At 36.4% G+C, this 16,609-nt stretch overlaps 1 protein-coding gene across 3 annotated transcripts in view; it reads right to left on the bottom strand.

Moving 5' to 3' along the window:
- Positions 1-3,934: 3,934 nt before the first annotated feature.
- The window catches only part of MMD (monocyte to macrophage differentiation associated), a 38,105-nt gene continuing 25,430 nt past the window's right edge, over positions 3,935-16,609 (bottom strand). For all 3 annotated transcript variants that reach the window (XM_026711099.2, XM_087925148.1, XM_026711101.2), the window contains 5 exons: positions 14,017-14,177; positions 11,501-11,575; positions 10,274-10,375; positions 8,624-8,693; positions 3,935-6,592 (listed from right to left, as the gene is read on the bottom strand). In XM_026711099.2, coding sequence (XP_026566884.1) covers positions 6,392-6,592; positions 8,624-8,693; positions 10,274-10,375; positions 11,501-11,575; positions 14,017-14,177 — 609 coding nt within the window. In that variant the 3' untranslated portion in view covers positions 3,935-6,391. The remainder of the gene's footprint in view (positions 6,593-8,623; positions 8,694-10,273; positions 10,376-11,500; positions 11,576-14,016; positions 14,178-16,609) is intronic.

Genomic DNA, 16,609 nt, shown 5'->3' with positions numbered 1-16,609 from the left:
CATAGACATCCAAGAGCTAGTTTGAGGTTCTTGCTCTGGCAAATCAATTCACCATCTGCCCTAATACATGGTTAAAAAGGGAAATAAAATGGATACTGCTTGATGTACACACACAAAAAAAATAGCTTGAACCCACCAAGGCAGGTTTCTCAAGTTTCCCTTAGCTTTTTTTTTTTAGCTTAGAAAAACACTTACTTGAAAGAGACTTTTCCCCATAAATATTGAATGACTGTTAAACTCTCTATTAAAAATAAAACTACTTTAGCACAAAACAGAACTTTTATTACTTGTGCCATTGTGTCACCTCAAGGAGGTTTTATGTCCTCTCTGCTACGCTTGTTTTTTGTTGTATCATTAGATGTATCACGACTGGAGATAATCTTGCCCAAATAGCTGGAGTGGGGAATGTATGACCAGGAATTGTTTGGACTATTGTCCCTAATCCGTGGCCGTGCTAAAACTTGATGGTTGGGGTATTGATTGGATTCATCACAAGGAAGGTTCTCAAAAGTTCTCTTCCCTCTTTTGCGGACTTAATCGAAAGACAATGATATTGAATGACTGATTTATAGGAGTTCTCTGTTATTAATATGATCGCTGATCTCCCACTCCCATTAGTAGCAGAAAACCAGAAACTCATTCAAAAACTGTAGTGTGTTATGGTGAAACACTCTTTACCCTGAATCAACTTGAGAGCAACAGAAACTTAGGAAGCTATTTTAAGAATATGTTATTGTAACTAAACTATGTAGTTATGACTTTGCACTTCCTCTGTATTCCGTACTTCCTTGTCTTTCAGACTGCAGAAAACCTTATTTATGTCTTACTGTACATCAAGTTCAGGTTTAAAAACCTGATGAGTAAAATTCCTAAGAGATGCAGTGTTACTGTATACGTCCACCTCTTCCAAGGGCAGCTTCAGAAATCACAATGGTATTCAGAGCACAAACACAACAGAGCTTTCAAAATGGAACCAACTTAACAACCAGCTTGCTGCAAACTAGTAAAACCTGCTAATAATATGACTTAAGAGAGCAAATGGGGCATTTAGCCTGCAACCGCCCTCCCAGTTAGGGTCCCTGTGCTTTAGCAAGAACAGCCATCTGGTTAGGATATAAAATGGTCTTATTAGAAATGGCGAGGTTTGGGTAATGTCACAAATAGGGGTTTCTCCTACTTTTACACAAATCAGCCCAAGGTGCTTTTCTTTATATAAGATTTGTAAGACCCATTAAAGCAGAATGGAAATCTTAAATAAACCGTTACTTATAGGGACAGGCACAAGACTGAGAACGTGGTTTGTTTCAAGCTCAGAATGAGAGCTCAATTCAAAGTATTTCAGGTTGGTTGTGTAGTGATAAAACAACATTCAAAAGGTTTCAGTATTACAGCTACAGAAAACATTGGGAACTTGGAACAAGTTCTTTGTTTCTTCTTACCATCAAAAGTCACAAGAATAGGTGTGCTGTCAGTCTACGCTGAATTTTTTTTCCATAAGATATTCTACTTTTTGTCTGAGAATTCAAGGCAGCGAACATGGCATGTCTCCTTATTTTTATTCCCAAAACAATTTGGTAAACTTGGTCAGGCTGAAATTATATGCCCCGAAGGCATTTAACCACGATCAAGTGAAGTATTATAACTACTGCACTGCACTGCACCAGTGGTGGAATTCAAATTTTTTTACTACCGGTTCTGTGGGCGTGGCAGGGGAAGGATACTGTAAAATCTCCAGTCAGAGGTGGTATTTGCCAGGTCTCCAAACTACTCAAAATTTCTGTTACCGATTCTCTGGTCAGAACCTGATAAATACCACCTCTGCACTGCACTAAACTCAATTGCTAATTGCCTTCCAAACTGCAGTAAAATAACTAATTTTTTTTGGAAATATTAAAAAATTCCTTAAGGAAAAATAAGAATAATCAACTGGTTTAAATTATGTAAGTGGAGAGCCTTGTTAGTCTATGCCAGTAAAAATTAGGATACTGGGGGCACCTTTGAGAATATGTAATTGGGGAAAGCCCTGGGGGCTCAACAGAAAAATCTTTTTAAGTTTTAAAAATCCTGCAGCTCCCAGTCAACCCATTAATATAATGAGAATGCTACTCAGAAACGTTTTTTACAAGGCTCCCTTTTTCTTTTGCAGTCTGCCAATTCTATGGCATTTTCTGATGCTTTTGAATGTATGTAATTGGGGAGGGAGGGAATTGTTCATGCTAATACATGAATTTTAAAATTGCAAGAATATAAAAGGGAAAGGGCATGCATCATGAAGCTAGGAAACCATCTTCTGGAATGAAGGCACCCCCGCAAGTCTATGGATTTGTAAAGCTTGAAAGACTGATTAGAAATATGGATTTCTAAACCTTGTCTTCCAACACTACGTCAACACCAGTGTTGTATATTGACCCATTCTTTTTTTTTAGCAGCCTTTTAAAACCTTAAGACTTTCCCAAATGGCATAGGAACCTAATAATGGGCATATTCTGCTGATGTATAAATAGTTCTAAATAAGCCAAATTACACTAAAATATAGATTCAGCGAATTAAAGTATGAAAGTTGGGCACATGGTCACACCGAAGTAAACTGCCAAACTAATTCCAATATAATAAACATTTACAAATACTAATTTTTAAGAGGCTTCACAAAAGAGATTTGACTGAAGCTATCCAGGCTCAGTTTCTTATTGCTGCTGTTATTTTACGCTTCTGTTGGAGGCTTGTCAGACAGTTATAGTTGAGAGTTCCCTTTGAAATGTCAGCCCTCAAACAAGTTAGTGTCTGTATAGCAATAGCACTTAGACTTAGATACTGCTTTATAGTGGTTTATAATTATATCCCTCTCTAAGTGGTTTACAGAGTCAGCATATTGCCCCCAACAAGATCCAGAATGTTTTCTCTGGTGATGAAATCAATAATCAGGATAATACAATTCTAAGCAATGTTGAGAATGAGCAGCTGCCCATTTTCTCCAAAGCCTGACACTCAAGCCAAACAAAGCAGCAAGTTAATGGTCATGTTTTTTTCTCTAATTATTTTTTTACTCCTTTATGTCTCATTGGGAAGGAAAATACTTGGCGAGGGACTATTCTAGCACTTCTTGGGGGAAAGAAAAGGCCTTAGACTTAGCTAGTCATCTTCCATCTGAGCTTGCAACATTTCACTTGGGGGCCCAGTACCAATGAGATCTCCCTATAGACAAATTACTCAACTGGTACAGTGATACTTTGCTTCATTCTAGCCCCTTCCAATTCACCAAACTTGTGGGGTTAGAAGTGTTGCTTGTTTTCAGTGATTTCACAGAGTAGCCCTTTCTTCATTACTGCAATAAGAACAGGCAGATATTAAAATGCTGCACATCCTTTAAAAGAACACAGCAAAATGTCCTCTTAAAGACAACATCACCTTCCCACACAGAGTCTATAAGAGTTACTCTCTTTCTATTCTTACACAGTAATTTTTCTCAAGTAAAAGAAACACGTGGAAAGAAGCTGTATCTCCTTTCAAACATATAGGGCCAGATGTCAGTACAGTGAAATCTTGGGTCGCAAATGCTTCTGTTTGTGACCAAATCAGGTTCCAACCAAAAAATCCACCCGGTTTTTGAATCAGGTCACGATTAAAAAAATGGGTGGCGAACAAACCTGGCCATGGCAGATTCTCTTTTTGTGCCGATTTCCCCTGCACCACATGCACAGTCTGCACATTTTTTTGTCCGTGCATATGCAGTCAGTCATGCTTCCGGACATGACCAAATCAGGTTGCAACCGTATTCCTGGAACGGATTACAGTTGTGACCCAAGGTTCCACTCTATTCTCTTGTGCTGCAGTCTATAAAAGATGCATGGTAGTTAGTCAGGGTCCATTCTGGTACCTTTGCATGCTCACAGGATGCCTTGCGTGACCATGATAAATGCAACATCTGCCAACAGAATTTCAAATTGCACAAAATGTTTATTTGCATTAATCCAGTACATTTAACCTTCCGGAACTAGATTAAATTAGGGGTAGGACATGTTTTCAACCTTAACACTTTCCATCCTTAAAATATGCAACATTATAAAGCCCATAAGAAGTTACCATAAAGGTAGCAGTATTATTTAGAACTAGCTTTGACAAAAACAGAGCTTTAAACACATTTTAGTGGTTTTAACAGCACTACACTTGATTAAGAGAACTCACGTAAAGTGAAAATATTTAGAATCAGATACATCAGTTAAGAAAATAAAAAAAGAGCCGTGTCATTCAGATATTCCGGAATGGACGCAGTAAACATTTTGTACTCTGATATTTTTATTCTGACATTCTATTCAGAAAGTTAAACAAGTTCTCCAAGTCTTGGATTCCAATAGCTAGATGGAAATTTCTTGTAAGGCTCTTCTGTTCTTTTGCAACACTGCTGTCTATAAAACGTTGACATGTTAAGAAAAAGAGTGAAACAACTACTTCTTAGTCAGAAATTCACAGACACCTTCACACTCTGAACAGCTTTGGAAGTGAGTCTGATAAGATAAAATTTTATAGTCATTAGCTAATACTGCACTGAAACCAGGTTTCTTTCTGAGCAGCCTCTCTTGTCTAAAACAAAGGGCTCAAACTCTAGAAGCCTAGATTACAACCAACTGGCAAATGTTGAAGAGGTTTACATACTCCTGGGCGGTGTGGGGGGGGGTGGGAACCCTCCCCCAACATTTTTATAGTTTCATTTGGTTGTTTCACAGGTAAAATCCCCAGAGTAAAATCTGAAAAAGGCAACATGTTTCATTTTAGTTTTTTTTAAATACTTACATGAAAAAGAGCAAGTTACAAAAAGCATAAATTCAATCTTAATATAAGACATTCATAGTACAGTGGGACGTATACAGTAACTTGACAATGATCATCACAACGAAGATCCAAACACCTTGTCATTTAATAAGCACATCAGACAACCAAACTGCTACTGTTATTATCCCAACTACTATGGTAAGAACCACATACGCTTGCAGTTTTGCAACTTTAAGTCCCAGATGGAGGAGACATCACAAATATTTTAAGTTTCCCTTCCATAAAGGCCGTTTGGGTGTTACAGTGAACCACTCACTATTAATATTCAAAAATTTACCAGCAACTCTTTAAGTTTTCAGAAATGGCAAAAGTACCCTAGTGGGAGCAATTGGCCTAACTAGTAATCTTGAATACTGTAAGGACACAGTCTTAATATCACTAGGGAGTAAACCTCATTAATACCATGAGATTTACTTCTGAGTAAACAGGCATAAAGTTGCACTATAACCTCTGCTTGAGCACCAAATGTCTTATGAATCTACAAAATAACTGATGCTTTAGTCATTAAATGTTACAGCTGTTAACCGCTGCTCACAATTTCTAACTAAAACGTTCAGAATGCTTTCACACAGATACCTACAAATTACTCTAGAAATGGCACTGTATTAGGTAGCATTAGTTGTATTCTGAAATACATTCCACACAGGTAATTCAGTTTACCACAGAGGGTGGAAGCTTTTCAGGCTTTTACTTTGGCAAAGCCAGTTTTAGAAATTTTTATCAATCACATTATCTTTTTAAATGAAAACCCTGGTAGAGATATTATGTACCAATACATGGAATGTAGCTAGGTTTGTTTTTTGGTTTTTGCAAAAAGAAAAAAGGTATGTCTTTAATTTATTAAAAAAAACACTTTATAAAAGTCACATTGGTTTATCAGATTTGGGAGGGAAGAGCTATACCCTATCGGTTCATGATTTGTATTTAATGAAATTATTTGTGAAAAGTGATAGAAGCAGTTGTAAAAATGTGGTTTTGCTATCACATAAACTTCTACAATTTGTAAGTTTACATTGTTTAAAGATGCAGAAGTTAAACTTACAACAGACATTAAAAAAGAATTTGTAAACATACCACCACCCATTTTTCACATCATTGTAGCTTGTTAATGTGGAATGGATATTTCATAATGCAGCATGTTGGTTTGAACCACAATCCCAACCTGGGCTTAAATGGACTTAAATGCCCCACCTAAAGTTCACTGGTTAGATGTAGTCTCCACGTCTTCACGGTGGATGCAACATGAAAAGGATAGGCTTCTGTGCAAGCCGCCCTGAAATGAACGGGAGTGCCATGTTCTTGCCCAAGTCCTATTTATTTCAACTGGGGCTCTCCAAGGACAGTGCTTGGAGAACGAAGTGCTCCAGCACGTGCTATGCAAACTGTAATTCTAGGAAAGTTTTTTGTCACTTAAGTTCACAGTAAAGGTGAACATGGTCAAAGTCAGTGCATTTTTCCCTCTACAATCCCCCTCCCCAGGTTTCCTGGATAATTTCTTTTCCCCAAGTAATACTGAGTCAAAGGCAAATTGTTGTTGCAAATGTCTCTATCTCCGTGTTTCATATCATAGCTGAAGGATGATATCTCCAGGACTTCTGTAAAGATACTTCCAAATAGCGTAATAATGAACGGCAGCTGCTGTGGCAACAAACAGATGCCAGATGGCATGGGCAAATGGAATTATTCCATCACTCTTGAAGAAGATCACTCCCATACAATAAATTACGCCTCCCCAGGCAAGTTCTTGAAGTCCTTCTGTGTTGTTCTGTAGATGAACAGAAAAGGGAACAGGTTTCTTTTTAACCTGAGTACATGTAAGAGAACAGTCATTAACACTAAAGGAATACAGTGCAATTTCTGTTCAGGCTATACACAGACAAGATAGAGGTAAAAAACTATTATCAGGTATTGACATAAAAGCCTCTTGGCTTAAAAACCAAGAGGATTTGTAGTACAGGATCCTTGTTTCTGCAGTGACCAGCAATATATCTATTGCTTTAGTGAACGGAGAGGGTTATTGTGACCTAGGCAGGTGTTTACATTCCTCTCCAGTAGCTACTGGTATTGCTATCCAAGTATAATAAGGATAAATGGAAGAAAAGAGAAGGGGGCAGACAGATCCATTTGGAGAGATAAAACCATTTAGACATAATGGTTCATTCCTGTGCCTCTGTTTGTGAAAGTAACCTGGACAGTCAGTTGGAGCAACCACAGACCTTGATACTACTTCCAATGAACATCAGGTTGGTCTGTAATAAAAATGTTAACATCCATGGCATTAGAAAAAAATCAAAGAGTTAATTAACTAAATGGGGAACAGTAACTTGTATTGGTTCACCTTCTGCCAACAGAGTACTTCATGCAGCAGAGACTCAGTCTTTGGGCTAGGGATGAGGTGTGGTTATCCTCAACAAGGATTTCATCTTCCACACTCTTCTCTCTGGGATTTGGCTACCTTTAAGGATATATGCTGGCGGCTTCACCACCTAATGGAAACCTTGACTGAGCAGATACAGGTAATTTTAAATGCAGGATTTAGAGATATGAAGACTTCCAAATGTAACTTCCATGCTGAAGTCAAGGAAGTTCATGATTTCATGGGTTTTGTGCATTAGTTTGGATTCCCCTCAAAGGTCAATGGATCTGACTGAATTCTAGATAATTCTGGGGAGCATCTTATCTGCTTGGCTTGGTTGAGATGTGGAATAATTAAGGCCAAGTGCTCCCATCCCTTAAGGAAAGCAATGACAAAACTCTTGCTTAAGGAAGTATCTTTGAACCCAACCAATTCCTACTGTCCCTCTGTGTAGCCAAATTAATGGCAAAGGCAATAGCATTACAACCCCAAATGATTCTTACAAGTAATTATCTACATCCCTTTCATCTGGGTTCAGACATGAACTGGCACAAAAACAGCACTAAGCCCTCTTGTGGATAATCTGTACTGGAGAGATGCTTGCTGTCTCTCTGCACAGGCTTTTATATTATTGGCCACTGTTTCCTTTTAGAGCACTGGGAAGTGGTCTGTTGTCTGTCCACACAGTGCTAGGAAATAGTTTCCAGGATGCTGCACTTTGATCCAGCAAAGGAATGCAATCCCTATTAATAGAATGCGTCCAACTTTGGTGGGGCTCAGTTGTTTGTGTACATCCATTAAAATCATAACTTTTCTGTTAATCTAATATTACTAAAAATCTTCAGAAATTAAGATAACGATCAGGCTGTTATTCATTTGTCTATCTGACTTGTATCCTGCCTTTTACACAGGAGCTCACAAGACATAAAGAATGCTCCCTCCCTATACAAATATTAACATCATTTCATTGACTACTTCTTAGCTTTGTTTTTATAGTTTTTTTTTCCAGTTTTTAACAATAATAATGATAATTGTTTTAGGCATTTCTTATTTGCTTTAGCTTCAACATATGCCACCTAGAAACTCTCATTTTGTGAAATGGGCAGCTATATAAACTGAGCAAACAAACAAAGAACAACCCTGCGAGGATGGAGGGAGGGAGGGAGAGAGACAGAGAGGCCCAAAATCACCAGTGAGTTTCTGGCTGCTGGTGATCTAGAACTTAAGTTCCCATCTCTTAATACAACACCTAATCACTACACTGAAGATTTATTTTAAGATGTTGCCTCTTTCTTACATTTGTGTTGTTCCAATAACAAAAAAAGAAAAAGGGAGGCAAAAATAAAGTCAGCTTCTTAGTGCTCTTTTAAATTTGAAGTGTATCAGTGGTTGCACAAGTGTTTTCTTTTAAATGCAACTATTTAAATGAGTGTTCCTTACCATGGAAGTTACAACTAGAGCAGGAGAAAATCCCATTGCTAAATAGAAGAAGAGCTCCACGATTTTATACCTACGTACAAAAACCAAAAATACATTAGCCTGCAATTATGAAAACGGCACTTTCTTGCTTTAGAAACGCAAAATATTTTTGCTTCAACGTCACCCATAAATTCCTGTTGTTCATGGACAGAAGATAGAAATAAATTTAAGCAAAACTTTAATAATAGATTTGTTAATATAATGTGAAGCATCCAGAAAATGGGAGGAGTTTCTTGTTGGTTCAATTTCTATTGTTAGTAGAGAATAAACAGCACCTATAAGTACATGACTATGTATCACTCTCTTGCCACTTCTCACCAATATTCAGAAGGAAAACTTTCTTACACTGGGGATGGATTCCTATGTAAGTGACAGAAAAAGATACCCCCGAAGCACTTGTGGAAACAGTATCTTGTGCAGCCCAGGATAACAAACTTTATGGGCCAAAAATGGGGGTGGGGGGGGCGTGGAGGCCAAAAACGGGGCATGCGGAGGCAGCAATAGGTGATGGCAATCCCTGCAGCCCGAAATAGCTGATCATCAGGAGGCCAATCCAACTGACAATTAGCTGCTTGTGCTAATCAGGCTGTGCTGAAGCTGAAACAGGCTGTTTGCTGTTTGCTACAAGGAGGGAAATTGCTAGGAGGCAGAGGCAGATTTTTTTTTCTTGTTTTCCTCCCCAAAAGCTAGGTGCATCTTATACTTCGGAGCATCTTATACTCTGAAAAATACGGTACTTGTATTGGTAACAATTTTCATATCTTCACAAAACATGTGAGAAGCTACTTCAAATGACACATTTGGAGGCAACACTAAGCTCCTCTAAAGGATTAATCCCACTTACTAGCTAGCATAATAAGCATAAAACTTTCATAGACTAGTTTTGTTTTTTACTTCAACTCTCCAAGCCAGAAATCAAACATGTGAATTTAGAATTAAGAAAGCTTCTCTGAGAATATTTAGAATCTGATGAACTCAGTTAGCAATAATCCTGATCTACCTTCTTTCTGTTGCTGTACTGTATTAGAAAATATATTTCCCTAGAATTTTAATATTGAGAACGGTCTGGATGTATACAGTGGAATAAAAAATGGACTGCAGTCACATACTCTATTTTTTTCCATATGACTCCAAGCTGTTCTCATCAAGCAGAATATTAAGTGCGGCTTTAATTATTTATCAAAAAGAACTCTTAAAAGCGAGACAAGTGATTTTTTTATAGGCTGATAATGTCCTCCTACTGGCACTGCAAGGGAGAAAAAAATTAATAATACAAAATCATTTTTCATAAAGAGAAATAAGTGTGTGATTACATGAAAATGGTCTGTTTTATCCTGAAAAAGCAATTGACTTGCACTATTCCAAGGATTTTTATGTAAAAAAGCCACATGCAAGCACTTATGAGATATTTCACTAAACTGAGAGGGGAGGGAGAGGGAGAGGGAGAGAGAAAGAGAGAGAGAGAGAGAGAGAGAAGGGACCAGCACCCTTGAACTTTAAAAGCTATCTAAAATAATCTGATTAGATAGCGACATGGGGATCTCTGCAGACTGAACTGTAGAATCTAAATGGTCACATATAACATTAAAGAATAATCATGATAATCCTTACTTTTCATGGTAGTGAAATACATAAAATGCTCCCCCAGCAGCCATTAGCCAGATAAACCAACGCATATGAGATGCCAGAGGCCCAAGTTCCCGAAGATTTAACCTGAAAAAAATATTTAAATGACTTTCTGAACTAGTAAAAAGAATGGCATATTAAAGGCATCTTAAATTCTTTTTCCAGATGTAAAAAAATAATCCAGTCAGTTCTCAAAGGCAAGGTGGAGGAGAAAACACATCCTTTTTGTTATTAATATGGTTTTAGTTTAAAAAAAAATCAAGAAAAAAGTTAAGTTAAAATAAAGTGGTGTGAATACATAATATTCAAGCTCATTTAAAATATCCATATCACTAACATTCAATAAATTGAAAAAGTTAGTTCTGATGACAAAGTATGATAGTCCTTGACTTACAACAGTTCATTTAGTGATTGTTCAAAGTTACAACAGCACCGAAAAATGGCCAAGACTGTTTTTCACACTTACAACTGCTGCAGCATCCCCTTGATCATGTGATCAAAATTTGGATGCTTGGCAACTGGTTCATGTTTATGATAACTGCAGTGTCCTAGGGAGATAAGGTCAGCTTTTGCAATCTTTTGACAAGCTAAGTCAATGAGGAAGCCAGATTACAACCATGTTACTAATTTAACAATAGCAATGATTCCTTCAATAACTGTGGCAAGAAAGGTCGTAAAATGGGGCAAAACTCACTTAATAAATGTCTCACTTAGCAACATAAATTTTGGGATAAGTTTGGTCATAAGTTGAGGACTACCTGTAAATTTTAATTTATTAATCCCAATCACACTTGGAAAACTAAAATTTGCTTATAGTTTCATAAAATGTGTACTATAGCTTCTTATAGCAATAAAATTCTATTAAAATTATTTCAGTTCCCTGAAAAGAGTACAGTGTAAGTGCAGCATCACAGAATATTGTTGCCTCACATTCAGAGCTGCAGCTGTGGTGCATTATTTAGGGAACGGTCCCCAAAAAGCAGAAATCTGATTCTGTACTAATCTTGTGTGATCAGGTCAACTAAGTTGAAAAGGCAAAGACAAAAACAAACCAGCAACCCCACCACCACCACCACACTTAATTTATCAGATGGAAAACAAATTGTACTTTTATTTTTTCTCAGGTTAGGAGCAATTATTTAACTAATCCTTCAGATGATAATATGGGATTACATTTGTTTTCTACCCAAGAGCATATATTTTCATCCTTACCAAGGTGCATATGATGCTGCAATGAAGATATAGATCATCATTCGGTCACACATATGGAAACAGTGCTCCATTGTCCTAAATTGCAAACAGGGAACACTTCAGAAAAAAAGTGCCATTAAAATAATTACCCTGGAATTCCACCGAAGAAGTACTAGGCAGACAGAGAAGATTAAACTAGCCAAAACAAAATGCTTGTTTTCTTCAGCCTCTCAGAAAAAAACAAACAAACAAACAAAAAAGGCAAAGCATCTAAATCAAAACCAGTATCCAAATGTGCTTTTCTGCTCTTTCTTCCCAAAATTGTATTTTAGAAATGTAAAACTGAGCAATATTAGTCTTCAGTTCAAATATTGTGCTCAACTGTCCTATAAGGCTTTTTTTGTTTGGTTTATTTTTTAATAAATATTTTAGCAAAAATATTATACAATGAAAAATACTGAGTCATTTTATTGCTTAAATTCTGGAGAAAAGAATTATTGAATTTACTTTGCAATACAGCTTAGGAATTGGGTACCTGGAGAAGGAAAAAAACTTTGTGTTTTTCATATATATATATATATATATATTTTGGGGCAGACCAAACCATATATACTGCAGTCTACTTATATGATCATGTATTAACGTTGTTTAAATGGATTCTATTAAAAGACTTCATTCATCATACTTGTTTGACAATTAAAACTAAGTGCCAAAATTGTTCTTGGGTGTAATGAAATCTTCAGCCACTTGCAAATTGGCTTATAGTGGCAGCAAGAATGCCTTTAATTTTAGGAATTTTTCTTCCCCTCTACTCCCTCTCCCACCCCACTTACTAAAATTGCTAGAAGGAAGAAACAGGGCTTCCTGACCTTCCAGCAATGTTTGGCACCAGGAAGCCATTTATATTTTCTCTATGCTTCCTGACAGTTTGCTGATCTTCTGATGAGGAGGCTGCTGGAGAGAAAGTGCAGTATCCCATTTGGGGAGCTTCCATTGCACATCAAGTTGAGGGATGAGCATGCAGCTGATTCTCATGCTAGTATATTTTAGGCTAAAAATTCACATTTTTTTTGTTCCATGAATTCCCCCATCTTTCTATTGCATGTATACACTAGAGGATTAATTAATTGATTAAAATAGATGTGTGGTCATCAAAGCATTTTTAAAAATATAACTTGAAATCTGAAATTTGAAATGGACACCTAACATTAGAGAATCATTATTAAAAAGGCACAACAAAGAATGTTCCTCTTGCGTCAACTCAGAAAGTTCAGACTGCCCCAGAGGAATTATTGAATCAGCAACCAAATAAGGCAGGTACAGACTCCAACGATAGTTAGAATTTCAGAAAGAACAATTGCAACCAGCCTGCCTTTTATAGAGGACCTATATATTGCCTGGATCAGAAGCGGGGCTGAACAAAATAACTACAGACCTCTCAAATCCTGGCTATAAACTGTTTCAACTCCTTCCCTTGGGACACCACTTACAGGGCACTGTATGCCAAAACAACTAGATACAAAGACAATTTTTCCCTCGTGCCATCGCTCTACTGAACACCTAATTCCCCCAGTATTTTCTTATATCTAAGTATATTTACCCATGTGTTATGGCTGTAGTATTATTATCTTTCTCATCTACTCTACTATTCCCTCTTATTGGTATTATCATCATCATTATTATTATTTTGTTGCTTTGCATGTACACTGAGAACTTCAGCACCAGAGACAAATTCCTAGTGTGTCTAATCACACTTGGCCAATAAAATATTCTATTCTGAATGTTTGGGTGCTTCAAAAATAAGATAATCGAAGTGAGTTTTTTGATCAGGCTGATGATTTGTTATTTTACTCCCCTAATTATTTTATGCTAGCATGCTTATGCTTTAAGATGCTTTAGATTTTCTGTCATTTAAAAAAAATAGTGCTTGATCAGACCCCAGGTGTCCAAATGAACTATTCTGTAGAAAAAGATAGAAGTAGATAAAGATAAGACAACATTTTAGTATTTTAGAGATCAGTAAACATTCAATAAAAAGACAGGAAGATGACTTGTATAGGACTCTTGCGAAAGTTTCCTTCCCAAAATTAGAAGAGAGGATGCAAATGTTGAGGGTAAGATTTGGTTTTCTTACATAAGCAACTGTTGCAAGAGGACATAATTCTAGGGAAATTAAGTTAGTTGCTTCACCCTGAAGTTCCATGTTTGCTAATGAGGGATTAACTAAAAGATGTCTTTGGGTTATCTGATTTCAGAAATATAGTAAGCCAATATTTTAAAGAGTGTATTCCTTGCAAAGAGCGGGACTAAGCCCTACGATCAGTGCTAATGAAATCAACATTTGTTCCTGGTAGCTTAATTTTCAGGATATTTTGTGGTCTAGATGTCAGGGAATATTTAAAATTACAAAAGATAAATTGTACAAAGAAGAATCATTGTAACAAATTTATTTTGCTCTGAAACATAACATAAAAGACTTACTTAAAAAAAGCAGAACAGATTAGAGTGTGTCAGAAGAAAGTGCCAGAAATCTCTACCTTAGATGACTCTTCTTCCAAGAAATGATATGAAATACTGTTGAAACGATGAAAAGTGCACATAGACCAACTCCATATATCCATGCTGTTATCTTTTCCCACTGATCCTCAGACAGTCGATGAAGGAGGGCACTACCAACAATGGCTGGGAAAATAAGAAACTAGACAAAAACAAACAAACCCAAAAACAAAGCAAAACAAATGCATTATCTCATCTAAATTGTACGCCACTTATAAATGTGCCCTCTTCACCTCATATTACTGTGCAAATACTTCACGTTGACATCAATAAGGCATTTGGCTCACAACAAAGCACCCCTACTTAAAATAATGAATGGTCTGAAATCTTCTCAAGGTCTCCTGGGCACGTAGGAGGTTGGCCCAGAAGACATTTTATCTGAGATAGCTGTCAAATCCCTGATAGTCATTTTTTTTCCTCTGCCCTTTGATTCAAATGAAATGAAAATAAGTGAGGTTTTAAAACAAAATTATATTATCCTAGTATATAACAAATAAACGTATTTTTAATTTCCATTAGCATGGAAAGGAGGAACAATGTTTCTAATTTCCTCGCGCGTTTAATCTCAAGATCTCTCAATTATTTTGAATAACAATTGCTGGTACAGAATTGCTACGTCACAAAGACACACCACATGCCAAAAGACAAAGCAGCACCCAACTATCAGGCAACGTCATGTTTGAGATCAAAATAAGCTGAAATTAAATTCACTGTGCAAGTGAGGAAAAAAAAACCTAGAACACTTACAAAATATCTAATATGTATGCTTAGTTACAGAGATTCACGATTACTGTCTTTAAAATTGCTGTATGCTGGTTTAGTACAACCTGTAAACTATCCATTATAAACCATAGTTCAGGCTTAAAATTAGTTGTGAACCAGGCTACTATACTTTGCTTAAAAACACAGGGCTAAGCCAGCCAAATTTTGTGTTAACATGTTTATGTTCTAACTACTTCACTGCCTTTAAAATTTATATTTTAGTAAGATGTCTAAAATATTTTCAGAGCCTGCCAAAAATGCACTTGTTTCTAAACAGCATGTTGACAAGCCTAGACATTTTATTCATTTATATGTATCATATATACAAATTATGCAAAAAAAATTCTCTAGTCCAAGATACATGACATAACTAAATACTTTCTATACAGTATTGTGGTACTAGCTAATTCGTACAGTAATTATCTATTTATTTTCAGATGCCCGCTTACTTCCAGTTTACAAACACAATTGTTATATGAAGCCATTGTCCTTGCAGTCAAAAAATAAAAATCTTACCAAATAAACAGTTAAACAAACCCATACATATCATGTTACTTGAGATTTCTCTACGATAACAATATTTGCTTATTCATTTTAATAAACCTCCCTTATATCATTAGTCCTTTTCTTTTATCTACATGTTTCTAACTTCTGTTTTTATTAGCTAGCCACTGATAAAATAAGTCCCATGTCAAAAAAATATTCAGTTTCTTCCTTTCCCTTAATTGTAAGTGTTAGTCTATCCATTTCTGCACATTCTAATATTTTTTAAATCACATTTTCATCTTCATTTCACTTTTCCACTGTTGTGCAAACACAATTCTAGTTGCAGTTAATACAAGTAGAATCAAATATGCATTCCCCCTTGTTATACTTATCCGATAAAATGCCCAACAGAAGTATTTCTGTTTTAAAATCTATATGTTGCTTTTTTAATCATTTTTTTCCATCCATGTGTATATTTTTGTCCATTTTTTTTTGCTTTTGGGCAGAGATTTTTCAACTAGACCATTGTAACTATGTTAACTATCACATTAACTATCTAACCTACGACTGCTGGTCAACCTAATATAAAAGGAAAACTTGAAATAAGAGGAAAATATATAGAAATAACAGAATAATGATTTAGCTGACACAGACCAAATAAGAGGCAGGCTACTAGTTGATCAGCATTTTAATAATTGTGACACATTTTGCTAAAGGGAACGGGAGGAAAATATTATTTCCAGTCAAGTTCCTCAAAATCTTAGTATTTCAGTTTACTGTCATGATAATTTTGGGAAAAAAGGGTGAGGGACTCAAAGCCTGATATAATACTGAATTAGTTTACTATATTTAATAAATATATTTAATGAATTTCATGTCCCATGGAAGAAAAACAATGGAAAAGAATCTATAAGGTTTTGGTTGAACCCTCTTTTTAGCATAAATTGCCAAAACAGTACACAAACCAAAGTAACACAAGTAGCCTGTACTGTATCAGAAAAATGAATTAAAGTAATGCATAATGAATGAAAGGTCCCCTGATCTAATCAATTATCAATACACTATTAAATTTAATGTTTTGTATACACTCGCAGATAACCCAAGAATTTAGGTGCCATAACACAGGGGTCCCCAACCACCGGTCCCCGGACCGGGATCGGTCCGTGGAACAATTTCTACCGAGCCGCCAGTTTGCTGGGCGCTGCCATCTTGTTTTGATGAAAAAGTGCTTCCGGTGAGCTTTTCCGGGTAGAAAGCGGTGTTTGGGTGATGAAAGAATCCTCGCACCTTAGTTTCATCGAGGGGGGGGGCGGCTTCGAACAAAAC

This window comes from Pseudonaja textilis, chromosome 2, assembly GCF_049901715.1.
Source record: "Pseudonaja textilis isolate UNSWEBS1 chromosome 2, rPseTex1.2, whole genome shotgun sequence".
NCBI classification, from domain to species: Eukaryota; Metazoa; Chordata; class Lepidosauria; order Squamata; family Elapidae; genus Pseudonaja; species Pseudonaja textilis.
This window is presented reverse-complemented; position numbering and strand designations above follow the sequence as displayed.